General features: G+C 39.1%; 1 protein-coding gene across 12 annotated transcripts in view; it reads right to left on the reverse strand.

Annotated features, from left to right (window-relative positions):
• ROBO1 (roundabout guidance receptor 1) overlaps positions 1-19476 on the reverse strand; it is a 1111527-nt gene that overhangs the window by 11710 nt on the left and 1080341 nt on the right. For 7 of the 12 annotated variants that reach the window (XM_060297918.1, XM_060297919.1, XM_060297925.1 and 4 more), the window contains 4 exons: positions 19220-19468; positions 13765-13827; positions 8004-8410; positions 4940-5092 (listed from right to left, as the gene is read on the reverse strand). In XM_060297918.1, the coding sequence (XP_060153901.1) occupies positions 4940-5092; positions 8004-8410; positions 13765-13827; positions 19220-19468 (872 nt within the window). The remainder of the gene's footprint in view (positions 1-4939; positions 5093-8003; positions 8411-13764; positions 13828-19219; positions 19469-19476) is intronic. The other 5 variants (XM_060297927.1, XM_060297923.1, XM_060297921.1 and 2 more) reach the window with 1 other exon arrangement.

Genomic DNA, 19476 nt, shown 5'->3' on the forward strand with positions numbered 1-19476 from the left:
GTATTGGTTTTTGAAAGCAGAAAGCTTGAGGTACCATCTTACTACCAGCTGTTTTACTTAGGACTCCATTATTAAAAGTGGTCAGACTGTAACTTGCATTTTGTTGTTGTTGTTAGTTCTCACAGCTCACCATGTTCTCCTTTTCATGTAAACGGCCTCAATACTTTTTGTCTAAAATGGGGGCCATGGGCTTCCCTGGTGGCACAGTGGTTGAGAGTCTGCCTGCCGATGCAGGGGACACGGGTTCGTGCCCCGGTCCGGGAAGATCCCAGGTGCCACGGAGCGGCTGGGCCCGTGAGCCATGGCCGCTGAGCCTGCGCGTCCAGAGCCTGTGCCCCGCAATGGGAGAGGCCACAGCAGTCAGAGGACCGCGTACCACAAAAAAATTTTTTAAATAATAATAAAAATAAAATGGGGGCCAAAGTACAGTCCATAGCATTAATTTTCCCAAGAATCTGGGAAAATCAAAAGATTTTTTTGTCTTACAACATAAATTGCTGTTGTCACTAGTGTTGATTTTCCTCCTTTACGACTTTAACAATTTGTTTTAAAACAACACTTAAAAAAAAAGTACTATCATGATATTCTCCCTCATCTGCTGCTTGTTTATTAAAAACAACCAAAGAGTTAGAAGACAGATTGTAGTGAGTGGCTTAAAGCCAAGAGGCCCAAGGCTGAGCTGTTCTAAGTTCAGACTTGGCCTGGGACTGACAATGCGAGGAGAAAAGCCTAATTCAGAACATACCTGGAAGCAGAGCGAATGAGTGACTGCAGGCTCATTTCTGCACTATCTGCTTGCTACAAACTCAAACTGATTGCAAACACAGTTTATCAGGAAGCTGATGACTGCCACTATCATCAAATCGTAAAATGTCTGTGCTTATTGGATCGCAAAGCTGATGATTATCACTATCATAAGATCATACAAAGCCTTGGGAATCTATAACTCTTGAGACAAAATCTATTACTGGATGCTCTATATAGGTATATAGATACACCTGTATCTATAATACAGGTAGAAAAAGAGAAGAGAATCCAATGATATTTCTAAGAGTTCTAACTTCCTGCATATAATTGCCACTGTATATAAGTGACAGAGGGGAATGCTGGTGGGCGTAATTTCTTAATATAAACAGATTACCAAATAAATTCTTTTTTAGGTATTGTAAAATCCCTGAGTCAAATCAGGGATTATCATAGTATAAACAATTCTATATTTCATAAAGTGATAAATAGTACTTTCATCCAGTTCATACCCCTAATAGCTAAAATTGGGTTTAACAAATGGGATTATGGAACTCATATATATGTATAGACTCTTCCTTTATACAATCATATAAACACCATTCTTTATACAAGACTGTCTAAATACCAATATAATGCATGTAAAGTAATACGTAAGAACATACACATGGAGACAATTCTGCCGGCGTTAACTCACTATGGAGATCCAGCACACTATTTACTTAACTACTTAAATTCCCAGACCTTGTAATTAATGATATATCAAGTCAAAACAGCATCATTCCAAAGAGGGTGGTGAATTTATAATTTATGAAAAGTAGAGCTGGAGAAATAATGTAGATTTGGTTTTTAAATCAAGTATGTAAATGCTTCAGAAGGGGTTGAAAAGCGGTGGAAAGAATCAATTAGAAGGTCCTAGAAATGCACTTATGCTTGGCTTTAACTCGATAAAAGTCTGACTGATAAATATTCATATATTTTAATCCTACCCTTCATCTGGGTTAAACTTGGAAGCGGCAAATATGAAATAAATAAAGAGTTGGATTCTGCCTGTCAGTGTGTCAATAGCATGCAGCCTTCTGCTTTGCAATGAGTACTCCCTGAGTGTTTATGAGACCCAGAATTTACCTGCAAACAAGGTATGGCACAGTGCCATGGATTAGGGGCTTGTGGGCTGTTACGGGCTGAATTGTGTCCCCTCCGAAATTCACATGTTGAAGTCCTCATTCCCAGTGCCTCAGAATGTGACTTGTATTTGATGACAGGGTCTTTAAAGAGGTAACTAAATTAAAATGAGGTCCTTAGGGTAGGCCCTAATCTAACCTGACTGGTGTCCTTATAAGAAGAGGGCACATACATTCACTGAGGGAAGACCAAGTGAAGACACAGGGAGAAGGTGGTCATCTACAAGCCAAGAAGAGAGGCTTCAGAAGAAACCAACCCTGCCTACCCCGTGATCTTGGACTTTTAGCCTCCAGAACTGTGAGGAAATAAATTTCTGTTGTTTAAGTCACCTAGTTTCTGGTACTTTCTTAGGATAGCCCTAGAAAACTAATCAGAGCTGACTGACAAGGATCATCACAAATTACTCTTTATCATTTGAGACCCAGCCACTCTTTATCTCTCCTTATAGAATTTACAAAAATTCTGCAAAGGAAACTGATAATTTGAACAAAATTGACAAAGTAAAGATGCTGCACACTCGACTGACATACCATAGGCTGAAAATAGCTCACATAAGAAGTCTATTGACAATAATCAAACTCATCCATCACAGTTGATGTATTTTAATCATAAAAAGCAAAAACGAAAGAACCTCCAGGTCTTACTAATATATTTAATTCTCATTTTCACAACTGGCAGCTCTTTAAATTCTTTCTTTCCCTTTCCTCTCTCTCTTTCTTTAATAACTGTACAAATTGTATCTGCAATTGAGTTTCTTCATGAATGAACTGTAAATAGTTTTTTCAAAAAATGAGAAAGTGATTTCTGATAAAATGATGTTTGTTTCCATGCTATAATCAGTACTATCAAGAGTATGTGCATTTCTTTTATTGGGTGCATTAAGAAGTATCTGCATTTAAGTGATTATGGTTCATCAATATGCATTATGGAAATGTATAAAATAACACATAGCTTTGTTATTTTTTTTGTTACCGAATCAGAAAGCATCCAGAATTATATTCAAGACTTGTTAGTACAGTAAACATAACTAAAAGACAGTTGGTTATCAAAATGCTAAAAGGAAGGTAAAGCTAGTATTTAAAAAACAGCTTTAGTTGTATCTCAATTTTGTCTATTTCTGTGACTTAGAGAAAATAATTACTGGCTTCTACATTGTGGTATATATTATGACTACTCTGCATAATCACTTGTGAAATGAACATTTAGAAATTTAAATAATATTTATTAACTTTTTCGCTTTCAAATATTTTAACATATTTCTTTGGTATTTCTGAAATTAACTTAAAAAATAACTTGGTTGCTTCATCATTCAATTTAATAGCTGTTATTCAGGGATTAGTTAGAATTTATATTTAATTATTAAACACACTGAAATAAGTACTACAGAACGTGGGGCAATAAATATAGATCACAATTTTCAAGCACAGTGTAATTTGTAACTGCAACACTATGCCCTTTAACTGGCATGTTTACATTATTTAAAGCATTTTTTTTTATTGGAGTATAATTGCTTCACAATACCGTGTTAGTTTTAAAGCATTTTAAAAAGCATCACTCAATGCCAGAAGCCCCTTGAAACAAGTATAAATAAGAGGTAGAAAGAGCTACACAAACCTTTAGGCTAGGTTTTTTCCCTGATGTATTCAACCTAGATGTATTTACATCAAGGTTTGATGTTTGACCAGTTTTCTCTTAGGAGCACTCTCTTCTAGATAATAAAAACTGATAGAAGAGCTATAAAACTTGTAAGATGCCATTATAGGGATCCCATAAATGTAAAACTGCCAATAGAGTTTGGGGATTTACACCTAGTGTTTGTCCCTTCACAGAGGGAAACATGCACAAAGCCACTATAATAACCCTTCAAAACCGGATAATATTCTGACAGCTCAGTTTCGCTGACAAAAGAGTCCTGGGCAGGATCCAGGAGGCCCAGGTGCGCTGTGTCATGCCAGTATTTAATGTAGTCTAATATCAGATAGATGCTAGTGAGAGAAAATACTCCGAATAAAGTATAGATAATAGCATGGACAGCCACTCATTGCAAAATTACTTGTGCTCATCATGCTGTGAGCTTTGTTTAAATTTTTTCTGTCAAGTGGCAGGAATCAGAGAAGTGCCTCAGAAAACCTTCCTTGTAACCTTGGATAAGGATCTATAACATTGGTCTTTCATATGGTAGTGGAAAATGATGCCCTTTGCGAAACATTGCTGACTGGTAATGAAGGTTCTATCAGGTTGGGGAACAGCGCCTGTGACAATCTTCTCCCCCCAACCCTTTAGCAGGTTCAGCAAACTTGACAAGATGGGTGAGTCTGAGAGAATTTATCTTACGTGAATTTCCAACAAAGCCCTTGGGGTTGTTTTATAAAACGAGAAGGTGGCAGTTTAATAAATGCCGGGCCACCTGAGGCACTTTCATTAAAGGCTTTCTCTAGAAAACATCACTATGTTTGCGGTATTCTCCTGTGCTCCCTGGAGAATACAAGCCTTACTTCTTCAGTGAGAATGGATACTGTATGTGAAGGCATGAAGGAAGATGATTCGATTTGCATTTTGGGGCACAGACTAACTGTTCATATCATCACTATAGTTAGAATTTATGTTCAAATGAGCTTATTGTCTTCTATTTGAATGCAAAATTCACCAGGAAAAAAAGTGAGGACATTTCAGAAGAGTTATCGGTGAATGTGATGAAGGTTAACCCTATGCCATGACTTCAACTACAATAATGTCTATTTGTTTAAGACTATATAATAACCTTTTAAGAATATTAAAAGTATTATACATTGTTTTACTTTCTGAAATAACCTACTTACTAGAAAACTTCAGGGACTTCAGATGCCTGACAAGATATGGAAGTCAATCATTCCTATAAGTAATATGAGGCTTACTGTTTAATGAATTTTTAATGTAATTTCTAATGTCAGTGGATGCATTTTCAAGTCCTGGAGAGCCAGGGTAAAGAGGAGAGATTCATAGATGTTTCCATACATTTCAATGGACTTACCATCTGTGTAGGCTTCTCTGCGCAGATGTCCTGGCTGGTGTTTTTGTTTCTTGGCTGGTCTAGCCTTCTGTACTACCGCAGCACTCATGTTGCTGTCTGTGGAAACAGGACTTGTGGGTCTAGGACACTGGGATGCATGAAAATGTCGGCGGCCTGAGGAAAAATATCAGAGCCAAACTCACCAATAAAGTTTAATTTAATTTAACACTAATAATCAAAATAAAACACTAAAACTATAAACATCCCTAATTAAAAAAAAAAAGCTTAAATAAACTATTCTAGTAAACAATAGGATTCTTCTTATTCTGCTTGAGCTATCCACTGGAAAAAATACCCTAAAAGCATTTGCAGGCTCTTTCTTTTAACCATGGTACCTTTATTCTGATACCTATTTATTAAAGAAAAGCATTTTGACTGTTGCATCTACCTTCACTAAAGTGTTATGATTAAGCAAAAATGTTAATTAAATTTTTACATAATATATCCAATGTCTGTTGCTTTCTCAAAAGGAATAGCCAGGGCCCTTAAGAAATTCATATTCTAAGAATGAACAGTACAAAATACATCCCTTATTTTAATTAAATATGTTTGTGCTATTCTTTGAAGACAGATTCCTAGTATCTTAATACATTCTCAGATATTTTCTCTTAAGGTGGCCTGGAATTAAGCTAGCTCACGTATTCAGACCTGCCAAAAATTACTCACACCCCTTTTCTCTCACAAGATACTTATTTGCTGGTTATGGATATTTAAAGTGACCCCCTCCAGAGACTTTTATATTTTTTGGTGATGGTATAGGTAGTTGTTTTCGGTTATTTGATTTTAGAGGGACAATATTCACAGGTGATAAATGAATCTGCTAATCAGACGTGGTGCACTGCGGTGCTCTCCAATTCTCTGGCTTTTTCTTACAGAGACATATTACAACAGCACAAAATATTTAATCCATAATGGCAGTGGAGATCTATTGGCCCTACACTTGACCTTTGTTATTTTGGTTCCTTGAAATTCCAGAGATTCAAATCCAGAACTTTCTGTTGTACTACAAGAAACCTCAGAGAGACCTAGACAATATGTGTTTTGGCTATAAACAGAAGAAGCCACATCTAGTAAAATCAACACATTTAAATGTGCTAACGGAAGCATATTAAGTAAAAGACATTAATGCAGCCAAGTGAGAAGCAATGTGATTGGATTATTCATTCATATTAACTTCAAGTCATATGATAAGCAGCACCCTTTCCTGAAAAGAACACTTTAATAAGCAGAGTCCAATGCCTGTTTAGTTCATTATAATTATGAACCGAACGAAAACCAGAAGAGCCACTAAATTACAGTACAATAAAATATTAAACCAAACTCTTTTTAGCTATGATGGAGACTATTACAATTAAAGTTACATATCCATGAAAAGAGAATTAGGGCTGAGACTGAACCCATTACTCATTCTATTGTGTAAGGCCATCTACTGCTCATAGACCCTAAGGCATAAGGTCGTTCGCAGATGCATTTTCGACATTATTTCTATGTCTTGTTGATTTAATGAACTGAAACACACGCTTAATGCAATCTGAAAGCAGTAGTTTGAGATGCTTAATTTCACTTATTTATTTATTTTTTTACAGAAGATTAAAAAATAAGGAGAAACAAAAGCTATATATAAAGTTAAATGTTATTTATTTATTAGGAACGATAGATATGTTTGCATACTTATTTTATTATACCCAGAAGCAACTAGGAGAGAAAAAGGAAATTTGGTTGAATATCATAAAGTATAGGGCTGGCTGAAATAAGTATGCATTCTATGATAATAGTTTGAGAGATATTAGACATTCTTTTTTCCTGCAACACATTTCTGATAAATAATATATAGGAAAAGAAAACTTTATGATGTGAGTTAAATTTTCTCTGAATATATTCTACACTGATAAGAAATAATGACCAATCCAATATCTGAAGAGAACATGGAAAACTACCAATGTGATAGTTATTAAACTAAGAAAAATAGAACAAAATAGCAATTATTGATTTGTTGTGATGGTCTTTCTCAGAAATAGCTCTCTTTTTGACCACATTATTTTTATTCTATTCATATTTTCTTGGTTACCAGAAATATATATACACTCAACATGTATATGAATGTATATATGTACATATTCCATTATACAGAAATGAAAATCATGTGATAAATGTATGATTTAAATTAAAATTTTTTTCTTTCTCATATTATTTACTTTCTAAACAGAGTTGGGAGTGGGAGATAAGTAAAAATGGGTTAAAACATAAGAATGGATATACAATAATTAAAAACAGGCTACTGGCAATGAAAAGGGAAAATAGATGGAAAAAATACATAAGCGTTTGGATTAACTTGCTCTCCAAATTATTAGATTAACAATGTATACTTTAAGTGTCAAACATACTTATGCTTGAAAATGTGTGTATAGTACAAACGTCTTTATATCTTCTCAATTAAATGAGTGTTCTAATTGAGAGGGCATGAAGAGAATAGGGGTTAAGGAGAAACAGCCCAGTTTCCAATGGTTGAGTGTCCCCTCCGGACATTTATCTATTTCTCCTAGACACTTTCTAATTAAATGGGATGAGAGAACTACCTCAATGAATTTTATTTTGGTGACTTTTTACATCTTAAAAAAACCCATATAACACAAACCTCATTTAATTGACCATATACATTCCAAAAGAAATTGTACATATATTTGCTAAGACTATCTTAAAAATGAAGACTTTTCAGGTAGCTTCACTCACATTACATAGGATTTATTAAATAAAAATAAAATAGAAGATTTATTAAATAAAAATAAAATAGAAGATTTAAAAAGCCTGTTATGAAAAAGGGAATAAGCAAGCTACATCATCATCTTGGACCTTGGTTTCCTTAGGCAGCCAAAAAAAAAAAAGAGTAATAATAGTTGCATTTCATATAGGACATAAGATTATGGATCTCCATAATCAGCAACATACGATTATGGATCTCCAATCAGCAACTGACAAATGCACATCGAATTTTCTTTCCCAGCTTGGAGAAAAGCGGACGACTTACCAGCAGCATCCTGCATTTGGCGCCGTGCCACTTTCAGACCAGCGTACTCTGCTGCTGCTGCCACTGCCTGGGCAAAATCGGCATCGGTGAAAAAGGAGCCGTCAGAAGAACTAACACTGGAGCGTCCGCTGGAAATGTTGTCCTCCTCTGAGGCTGAGCCCCAGCCATTGATCATGGACCCAGTGACAGAGCTCTCCAGGTCCCCAACACTGGAGGCAGGGGTCTGCTCAAGCCCGCGTAACAAAAGCCTTCTGGTCTGCATCTTGGCTACTTCCATGTCGGCTTCGTCTTCTTCCTCTTCTGGCACATCCGTATCCATATCTGAGACAAGGGGTCCTGAAATGTAGCCGTAAGTATGGGGTGGGGAAATCGGCCGTGGAGGTGGAGGAGGGCTCACCGGCTGCCGTCTGCAGGAAAATGAATAAACAGGTATGGCTTAGCTCATTACTTAGGACACAAAAGCATAAATTAACCAAGAAATTCACAAGTCTTTGCTTCCGTGGAGATAATTTGTTCAGGAAAAACAACGGTAAATCAGAGCATGTGTATGTTTTATTCTGAGTTGTAAGAAATTTACCTCAAAACCAGAGGTACTTTTTTAAAAATTTTTTTGCGGTACGCGGGCCTCTCACTGTTGTGGCCTCTCCTGTTGTGGAGCACAGGCTCCGGACGCGCAGGCTCAGCGGCCATGGCTCACGGGCCCAGCCGCTCCGTGGCATGTGGGATCTTCCCGGAACGGGGCACGAACCCGTGTCCCCTGCATCGGCAGGCGGACTTTCAACCACTGCGCCACCAGGGAAGCCCCAGAGGTACTTTGAAGCATGGTGGGCTACCTTTTGATTCAAGCTTAATAGAAATATACTCATCTATCTATAAGTCTCCTTACGTTTTATCTTTTGGATTACGTTCAGTTAAAACAGGGGTAAGTAATACCTATTTCAAAATTGACATCTATGTATTTGTCCTAAAGTGTATGGAATATTATTGACAGCTTATTATGATCAAAGACAGCAGACATCAGTCCTGAAACAGGCTGCTCCATAAACATATAAACATGTTCCTTTCCCTTTCCTTCATTGCCACTCCCACCATTGTAAGCAAATGGACTCATTCATTTTGACTATAGAGAGTAGAATTTTATAGGATTAAAAAATTATGCACTGAGCATATGACACAATTTCCTTTAGATTTTAGTCTATTAAAAAGGTCTAAGAGCCAAGAGCAGTTTTTCTCCAAATTACTTACTTATAAAGATTATTAGCCATCTGCAAGTATATTGCTTTTACCATTATTCCACCTGTTTAACAAAATGCTTACAGGTATTTTTCTTGATGCTCTGGAAGTTAAGTGCCAAAGTTCAGGACAAAATAAAGCAGTACCCTACAATTTAAGTTCACAGTTACCAATAACTGGTTTCAACCATCTCTCCACAGATCTGGGGACCATCAGTGAAAAGCAGTCCTCCTACCCTCCAACACCATCACACACAGTGAATATAAGATGACTGAGAAGGTAGAGAGCTTTTGGACATTAGTGGAAAGCAAGGTTTGTGGAAATAAGCTATTCCCAAGGCTGGAGAATGCCAAGAGATTAACTCCTAATTAGGAAAGTGCCTGAAAAAAGGGATACATATAGTGATTTCCACTTGGAGGACTACTTAGTGATGTGCTCAACAGTCCCAGTGCTCTCTAAGCAAGGTTAAAAAGATGACATAAGGGGAATATCATTTGGAAGAGTCATGACAACACCTCATCAAATTCTGTGCTCCTGAGAAGTAAAGAGGATAGATTCCAAATAAGCCTGCCGACCTGAGCACTAGTGTTGGAGGGTAAGTGACATTAGGATCTAGTGTAATCTGGTGACCCTATGGCTTGGGAGGCTAGGAGAGATATGGCATGAATGCCACTCACTGGTAGTCCACCTGAAGATGTGGCTAAATTGTTCAAGGACTACAAATGCCTATCGATGCTGTCCAGGACTGAGTCCTTCATCAGTGGAGGAAGTTGGTGCCAGCCCCCTTCCCTCACCATTCTTGTGATACTCAGAGAGCAAGATGAGACAGAACAGTCAGTCGGGCTAACCAAAGAGAAGATCGGATCCTCATCTACTTTGCTCTTTTTATGTGCCCTTTTCCTCGCCTTAGCGCTTGGGAGAATGCACTGGGAAGAGTGAGGAAGGAAGTGATTAAAAAGAGAACACACCCATTACTCCATGCCACCATGGCCACAGGCATGTGCAATCTGCAAAAAAATCTGGTAATGCATGATTATGGTTTTAAAATTAACAGGACCGGGTCTTAAATTAAAAGAAAGCAAACAAACAAAAAAAATCATATAGGATCTGGTCAAGATCTAACTTAGGGACCTGCTATAGAGAGGGAAACGGAAGTTCAATATAGCACAGTGGTTAGGGTGGCATGGCAGTTGTTCGAAGAAAAAAGTGTTGTGCTTTTTATCCCAATGAATTGAGGCACTTCAATAAACATGTTTTATTAACACAAATGGAAAGCATTAAAAATGAATGATTACTAAAATACTACAGTTAACTAATTTATTGAGCACCTACTTTGCAGCTAAGTATTTTACAACGTTAACTCATTTAATTTTCTCAACAACTTTCCAGGGTACTTATTTTATTATTATTTTAACAGATAAGGAGATTGAAATTCAGAGGACATTGAAATTAAGGACCTTCCCAAAGTTCCCACAACTAGTATGTATCAAATTTAGAATTTAATCCCACATTCCATTTCCAAGGCCATGGCCTTTCCTCTAAGAATGGTGCTATTACACACATATATACACACATACACATATATATATATACATATGTGATATATATACACATACACAGTTCTTCAGTGTAATGTGTTATTTTTCATTTCTGGGTCGTTTCTAATGCATCTGTGTGTGGCACTAGAAGAAACATGAAGAATATGCCAAAGCTGAAGTTATTTAAGAGATTAAAATGGATAATTGTTTCAATATGGAGTGTGTTACACACACAGGATGAAAACCTTTATTTAATTTGGATTGTTATAAAATACCATACTTAAAAGTCAATTTACAGTCTTTGTCAGCAGGCACACCCAAAATACAAGAAACTTCTTTTTTAAATACATGTAAGACTTTTTAGCACAAAAGGGACTATTTTGACCATCAGTGAAGGGATGTAAGACAGCCAGCTTCACAATGAAAGGATGCTAGCATTGTTGTATTTGGATAATTCACATTCTGTGAAGCAGAAACATCTTCATGTTAAATGAGGGCTGGCTTTTAACTACTACCACCCTGTACAAATGCTGAGGAAAGACAGAAAAATTTATTCAAGCCATCTGTAAACAAGGCAAGCCCAGGGAACGTGTGATAAACCTGTACGGTTTGAAATATGTAATATACTCTATTTGAAAACAGAAAGCTATTTCAAGATGCTGCACTCAAGTGGGACTTGCCACAAATGAACCTCAACCCTCTCAGTTTTTCCCCCTGAGGGGTTTCAATGTCTTCTGAAATAATGTACAGCTACATGGCTGCTAATCACAACACTCTAGGCTCCTGCAAAAATGATGCCTTCATAAGCATGTTCAAGAGAAGAAGGGAAAAAGTCCATTGATTTATGAAAGCAGGTATTTATATAGTTTACCACATAGCATTTACCAGGCAAAAGATGGAAGGGGGAAAATACATACCTTTGAGATTTTTTTTAAAAACTGGTATAGTTTCAATACTTTGTATAATTAACCATTAACTGGTTTGTAACCAGACAAAATATTTAATTTTTCTTGGCCTTCTTTCTTTTCCTTCCAATTATATCATACTCAGTTCATCTACAGTAATAAAATATCTATAAATTTCCTGTTCCATACATAAAATTTACTTTTACTTTTCAAGAGATTTTTTTTCACTAAATATCAACTACAGTAAACTCAATAGCACCAGACACTTTTGAAAACAGTATATGTAAATACATTTAATTTTATTATTTTCATAGTTATTGTCTGAAAAGAGAGAAGATTCCTATTATGCTGGTCATCTAGTTTATCTAGTTTTGGACAAAAAATGGAATATCTCAGAAGCTAATGAGAATGCCCAAACTGCAATATCCATAATAATGCAAGTATGAAATACTTATCTAGTTAAATATTGCAAAGTTATAATGGTTTTAGCTCAGTAATTTCTTATTCATATACATTACACTATTTATAATGCCCCTAATCAGTAAACATAAAAGTAAAAAACGGGGCTTCCCTGGTGGCACAGTGGTTGAGAGTCCGCCTGCCGATGCAGGGGACACGGGTTCGTGCCCCCGTCTGGGAAGATCCCACATGCCGTGGAGCGGCTGGGCCCGTGAGCCATGGCCGCTGAGCCTGCGCGTCCGGAGCCTGTGCTCCGTAACGGGAGAGACCACAACAGTGAGAGGCCCGAATACCACAAAAAAACCAAAAAAAAAAACGCAAAAAAAGTAAAAAATGTACTCATTCTTTACTGTGTACTAACTATGATGAAGGAACTTTTAGGTTCTGAGACCAAAGGGATCACAAGGACACGGCTTAGGGAATGGTTTACCGATTATACTTTAAGACATGGAAGGATTCGATTTTAAGGCACTCATACTTAGTAAAGCTAACTATGTATCAGTCCGTGGCAGTATTTTGCAAAGATGCCCATAACAATATCTTCCATCCACAATGCTCTTCTGGGATGAGAACCTGCTATCCCTCCATCGAGAGAAGGAGTTTAGTTCTAAGTTCCTGAGTCTGGGTGGACCCTGTGACTGCTCTGACCACAGAACGTGGCAGAAGTGAGACTGTGCCAGTTCTGAGTGTAGCTCTTAACTGGCCTGGCAACTTCCTTTCCCTGCCACGTAAGAAGTGCCACTCCGCTGAGATCGCCATGTCACGAGAAGCCTGGGCTGTGGTGGAGAGCCCCTGGAGGATAAGACTCCATAAGGAGCCAGAGAGAGGTCACGGAGCACTGAAACGTCAGGCATGTAAGTGAAGAAACTCACTTCAAAGTTGATCTCACAGCCCCAAAGACCAGAGGAAGCCATGTGGGTTGGCGATGAATTGCCCAGGTGAATCCTTTCAGAATTCCTGACTCATGGAGTTGTGAGTAAAACAAAACGGTTTTAGGTGATTATGTTTTAGTGTAATTTGTAGGCAGCAATAGAAACAGGAACTTAGGGACTATGCTAGAAATTCAGCTAAATAAAATAGATATGTTCCTTGCCTGAAGGGACTTAGAGTCTAGCGGAGGAGACAATTAATTAAATACGCAATGGTAATGCAGTATTCACAAAGCTCCACGACAGAAGATATCTAGGGCACGGTGGGAACACATAGAATTGGCTTCAATCTCAGAGCTGGGACGTCAGGGAAAGATTCTAATGAGAGCATCTGCCATTTAATCGTGGATCTAAAGGATATGTAAGTGTTAGCTCCAAAAAAAGAGAGGGGATAATGGTGTCCCAGGAAGATGAGAAGGCAAGTGGTAAGACCTCAAAGTGGTTGAGAGTGAGGCAGGAGATAGATGGGCCCCAGGCTGAGCGCCTGGAGTTTGTCCCCTGTGGACAGATATACCAAGATGAAGACAATAGCAGGAGGGAGGAGAAGCTGAGCCCTGCCCAGATGAGAGATAAAGAGACCACATATTCCTCATTCTCCAAGTCAAGGAGACCTTCCCGACTACACACACACAGAAAGGCTCCTTGAAGGACAAAAATGCAGGGGGGCGCCACCCCATAGTAAGCAATGTCAACCTACCCACAGGCCTCTTCGCTGGAATCCATCTTGGCTAAGAGATGTGCACGCACACATGGGAGGACCCTGAAATAAACCAAATACTGACTCAGAGCCAGGCAAAGCAAGATGATTGGCCAAAGGAAACCCGGAAGAAATGCCCCACGTAAGAGATTCAAACTACCACGGGGGTGCAACTCTCTCTCTGAGCCCGCCTGTGTGTGCCTATTCACACGTACTCTTTTTCCCTCTAATAAACACTTTACTTGTTTCACTACTTTCTGTCTCTTTGTGGAAATTTATTTGTCCCTGGCCTTGCCGCTGGCCACTGGTCCCTGGTGGTCTAGTGGCTAGGATTCAGCGTTCTCTCTGCTGCGGCCTGACTTCGGCCTCTGGCCGGGGAACCGAAATCCTTCTTCAAGCTGCTGCAGGCTGAGGCCACCCAAGATCAAGAGCACTGGTCATTCCAGGAACTGGAAGAAACTTAGAGTAAAGGCAACAGGAACAGGGAGGGGGGGAGTGGCAATGGGTAGGCAAAGGAAGGCATGCAGCGGTCAGGTCACAAAGGGCCTTGATTGCTACATTAAGGAATCTTGCCTTTATTCTAAGGGAAATGAGAAGTCATTGAGAGATTTTAAGCAATGGAGAGACTTGATCAGTGTCGCATTTTAGGAAAATGCCTCTGCACAGTCTGCAGCAAGAAGATTAGATTGAAGAAAGGGCAAGGCTAAAGGCAACAAAGACCACTTATGGACCATTATAGTAATACAGGCAAGAGAAAATGGCTGCAGGAAGTAGGGAAGTGCCTTTATGGCTGGAGATACATGTATTGCTCTGAGTGATATTCAAGCAGTAAAAATCTGCAGGAACAGGTACTTGGATATAAGGGTCTGATTCTCTAGAATGAAATCTGTAGAGAAATACCTGCCTATCTTTAATGAACGCATCATGAGGGGAGCGGCAGGATGATGAGAAACAGAAGTCATCTACTGATGGGGTAGGCATCCAAATAGGTTAAAGGTTTGAGAAGAGGCTTGACTCAAAGACTTAGAGATGGGAATTACAGCATTAGATATAGTATCAAAAAGGTGGACATGACTTAAATGCCCAATATTAAGGAATTGTTTAAATAAATTGCAGTATACATTTGTTTAACGTGAGTATCTAAACTGTAATTGGCATGGAAAAATTCACTGTTCAGTGAAAAAAATACCTTATAAAATTATATTGGCATATCACAAATTCAAAGCAGTGTGAGTACATGTAGAGACAAAGAACAGAAAAGATCTTTACTGAGTTCTTTTTTTGTTTGTTTGTTTTGCAGTACGCGGGCCTCTCGCTGTTGTGGCCTTTCCCATTGTGGAGCACAGGCTCCGGACGCACAGGCTCAGTGGCCGTGGCTCACGGGCCTAGCAGCTCGGCGGCATGTGGGATCTTCCCGGACCGGGGCACGAACCCGAGTCCCCTGCATCGGCAGGCAGACTCTCAACCACTGTGTCACCAGGGAAGCCCCTGAGTTCTTAATGGTGACAATTTCTGACAACATAGATCATTGGTACTTTTGTATTTTCATTTTGTTTCTATGTATTTTCAAAAATTTCTATGGTAAACATTTAGAATATACCTTCAGCATAAAAGAGCAGTAATAGTTTTTTGTTTAATGGGCTTTCATCTACTTCATATTAGTGCCCAGTGTTATTAATATTGTACCTTCATAGACTGAAAGTCATACCTTTTAAAAAAAGGCTGAATGTAGTCAAAGAGGATTTTGAGGGCAGATACCCAATGCATTTCCCAATTACACCTGTTCACTTTGAGTTCACCCCTGCCAAAACAGCAGGGAGTCAGTCAACTCCTCTAGTATCAGATTCCATCCATCAGATACTTACTGAAGAAGGCTTTGTGGAACTCAATGACGTGAGTAGGACTTGAGCTCTGCTCTCAAAGAGCTTTTAATTTAAATAAGGAAACAGATGCAAACAGCCAATGCTAATGCAACGTGAAAACCTGATTAGTGTGGTAGCAGAGCTGTGAACAGACCACTGTCAAGAGTAAAGAGAAAGATTAGTTAATTTTTGCCAGGCAACAAGAAGAAAGTTGCACAGGCGGTGCATTTGAACAGGACTTGGAAAGATGAGAAGTATTCACCAGTCAATCAAAGAAACAATATGTACCAAGACGCATGTGCTTAGTGAGGGCGCTAAGGATTTTGGGGACAGTCATGAAAGGCAAGAGCGGCCTGCCCCTCCTGCTAGCCCTCTGTGGGCCGGAGAGTGGCATTGCTGACAGGCTGTTGGTGAGTTTAAGACAACAGGGAATTTCAAACAGACTAATTAGAAAAGAGGGTGTGTGGAGGGGTTGGGAGGAAAGAGGTAAGTAAAGGAAAAAGGATTGTAAAAGGCTTTGAATACTGGGCTAAACGTAAGAGCTGACTCTGAATGGGGAGTAACATTACCAGACTGGGGGGTAAAGTAAGATAATGTGGAGAGTGGACACAAAAGGGGAGAGAGAAGAAAAGTGGTGGTCAGGTCAAGGATGTAGCAATATTTCAAGAGACAGGGACTGAGGGCCTGCCCTGGGATTCTAGGAATGGAAACATAGGAACAAAATCAAGAGATATTTTGGAGTTAGAAAAGAAGGGGCTTGGTGAATAACTTACTTTGGGGAATGGTAGGAAGATAACAGAAGAAATCAAACTATAAGATAATTACACTGATTTCAAAATCACAATTCTTTGTGATTTTTTTGCCTATTCCCTTGACTCTTTTATTTTTAATATGTTGGTCAAATAAATAAGGATTAATGATTCTAAACAAGATAGCCAATAAAGGAGGAAAAGGAACAAGTTTGAAAGGTCAAGTGCAAAGAAAAAGAATTTGATTTCAGACATGTGTAGTCTGAGATGTTCAACTGAAAATATCACGGTAGTGCTCAAGAAAAAGGGCTGGGCTGGCGAAATCAATGCGAAAGCCATCAGAATATAAGTAATACTTGAACCAAGTGTAAGGATGACAGCATAAGGGTGAGGACAGTAGGGAACTAATATTTGTTGAATACTTATCCTGCTTTAGATACTTTATATACACGATTTCATTTAATTCTCACAAGAAATCAGAAAATTGTTATCACTGCAGAAAGCGTAAGTGTAATAAAGACAGAGAAGCCTCTAGACTGACGATTAAGAGGTTACCTTCCGAAGCCTGATGGAAGCAAAATGGTATAAGCCAGCATACAGGGGGCTGAGGTGTGAAAAAGAATTAGGAAGGTAGAAGTGATTAAAGAATCCTACAGGGCTTCCCTGGCGCAGTGGTTGAGGCAGATGCAGGGGACACGGGTTCGTGCCCCGGTCCGGGAGGATCCTGCATGCTGTGGAGCGGCTGGGCCCGTGAGCCATGGCTGCTGAGCCTGCGCGTCTGGAGCCTGTGCTCCGCAACGGGAGAGGCCACAACAGTGAGAGGCCCACGTATCGCAAAAAAAAATAATAATAATAAAAAAGAATCCTACAGAGTAGGAGAGAAAAAGAGTAGGGTGACTGGAAGGGGAGGCTAAGGAAAGTTTAAAAAGTAGTAAGGTATATACACTACCATGTGTAAAATAGCTAGTGGGAACGTGCTATACAGCACAGGAAGCTCAGCTCGGTGCTCTGTGATGACCTAGATGGGTGAGATGGGGGGCGCTGGGAGGGAGGTCCAAGAGGGAGGGGATATATGTATACATATAGCTGATTCACTGCATTGTACAGCAGAAACTAACACAACACTGTAAAGCAATTATACTCCCCCCAAAAAAGCAGTAGGGTTAACAGTGAAGAGAAAGGATTGAATGAAGAGAAAGAGGCTGAAAAGTCAAGATAGATAAGCTGCTTTTTGATCGTGATCAAGAAAGGTGAAGAGGATGACATAAGGAACACAAAAGAAGAGCTGGCCAGGAAGACTGGGTGTACCACTTGTAACACAGAGGAGGATGGTGAGGAAATAGGTAATTTGAAAGAATGAGAAAAGAATGTTGAGGTATTTCAGAGCTAACAGCCTCTATTAGCGTCTCATTTTCTCCGAATAAGAGTGGCAGAGATGCTTGTGACCTTAATAGGGAAAAGAGATGCCTTATTTATTCTCAATCTTCCTGAAGTTCCATGAGTTAATAATACTAAAGTTAAATGTCTGGCAATCCAACTTCCCCCTTGCCACACAGAAGAAAATTTAACTGCTTCCTTCATTTTAGAGAGTATATGAGTTAAATATGGCTATAACCTCTTACTCGTAGAATAGTTAATAAACACTGCAAATTCTATTTTAACCTACAGAATTCAAGCAGCATAAACCAGAATTTGTTATTCATTCAAGAATATTGAAGGAGATCTTCTGGGGCAAATAATATACTCAGTTTCAAATGATATTAGGAATACAGAAAGTAATATATATGTAATGTGTCAAGGGCAATAAAATAGTACAAACAAGATCATCAATAGTGAGAGAAGTGCTGACATGATGCAGCAATAGCTTTTATGTGGTAGAAATGCCAAGTGAAGGATTTGTGCAAAACAAAAATGTACTCGTTAGCAATGCCGAACATATAGGTTAAAGAAAGTCTAGGAAACACACATGCACACACAAACACACACTACTAAGTAGCTTGGACAAAAGGACTGCAACCTAACATTCAATCAAAATAAATGTACCTGAGTCAACACAAAATGAATATACCAAGTTCATGCTTCTGTAACATTACAGCTATGAAAGAACAAATCATTCTGCAGACTTAATTTTAAAAGACAGGAGAGGGACTTCCCTGGTGGTCCAGTGGTAAAGAATCCGCCTTCCAATGCAGGGGATGAGGGCTCGGATCCCTAGTCGTGGAACTAAGATCCCACATGCCTCGGGGCAACTAAGCCTGTGCGCCACAACTACTGAGCTCGTGCGTCTCAACTAGAGAGCCTGCTTGCCACAAACTACAGAGCCCACGTGCCCTGGAGCCCACGCGCCACAACTAGAGAAGAGAAAACCCGCACATCACAACTAGAGGGAAGCCTGCACGCTGCAAGGAAGACCCCACGCAGCCAAAAAAAAAAAACAAGTTATTAAAAACAAAAAGTAAAAGGAGAAAAATCTATTCTTCACAGACTAAAGAAGTGATATGCCCATGCATAAAGAAAACTAAAATACAAAATCATCAATAAAATGTTACAAGATTAGCAACCCATATATTTACTACATGATCTCCACCTGTTTATGAATGCAATTATCATAAGTGGGTGAGAATTAAGGCACATTATTTTATGGTTGCAAGTTCACTGGGATCAATTAATCTAATGTTCTGATCAACAATATTACTTGATATCTAATTACCAAGGCATACTGTGTGATGATACTGGAAAAAAGCCCCATGTGACCTGAAAATTACTTCATGTAATAGCATTCTGTAAATGCCACTTAGGAGTGGAAATTATCTGATTTGTCAGTAAAGACTGGTAGCAACGTACCTCCTGTCGGGTTGGTGCTGCATGTGGCCGATCTCCTCTGGACAATCCTGTAACATGGGCTGGAGTTCTTCCTGTGGAGAGGGGGTCAGAGTGGCAGTGGACTGATGGCTGTAAGACACGGCAGCTGGAGAAGAAGCAGCTCCCCGCACAGGAGGAGTGGGGCCTCGTTCATCTTCCTCCTCTTCTAGTTCACCTTGTTGCAAATACATCCTGGCTGGTGGCACAGGACATGGCATTTCTTGGTCATAGCTAAAACA

The sequence above is a fragment of the Globicephala melas genome, chromosome 4, assembly GCF_963455315.2.
Source record: "Globicephala melas chromosome 4, mGloMel1.2, whole genome shotgun sequence".
In the NCBI taxonomy this organism is placed as follows: Eukaryota; Metazoa; Chordata; class Mammalia; order Artiodactyla; family Delphinidae; genus Globicephala; species Globicephala melas.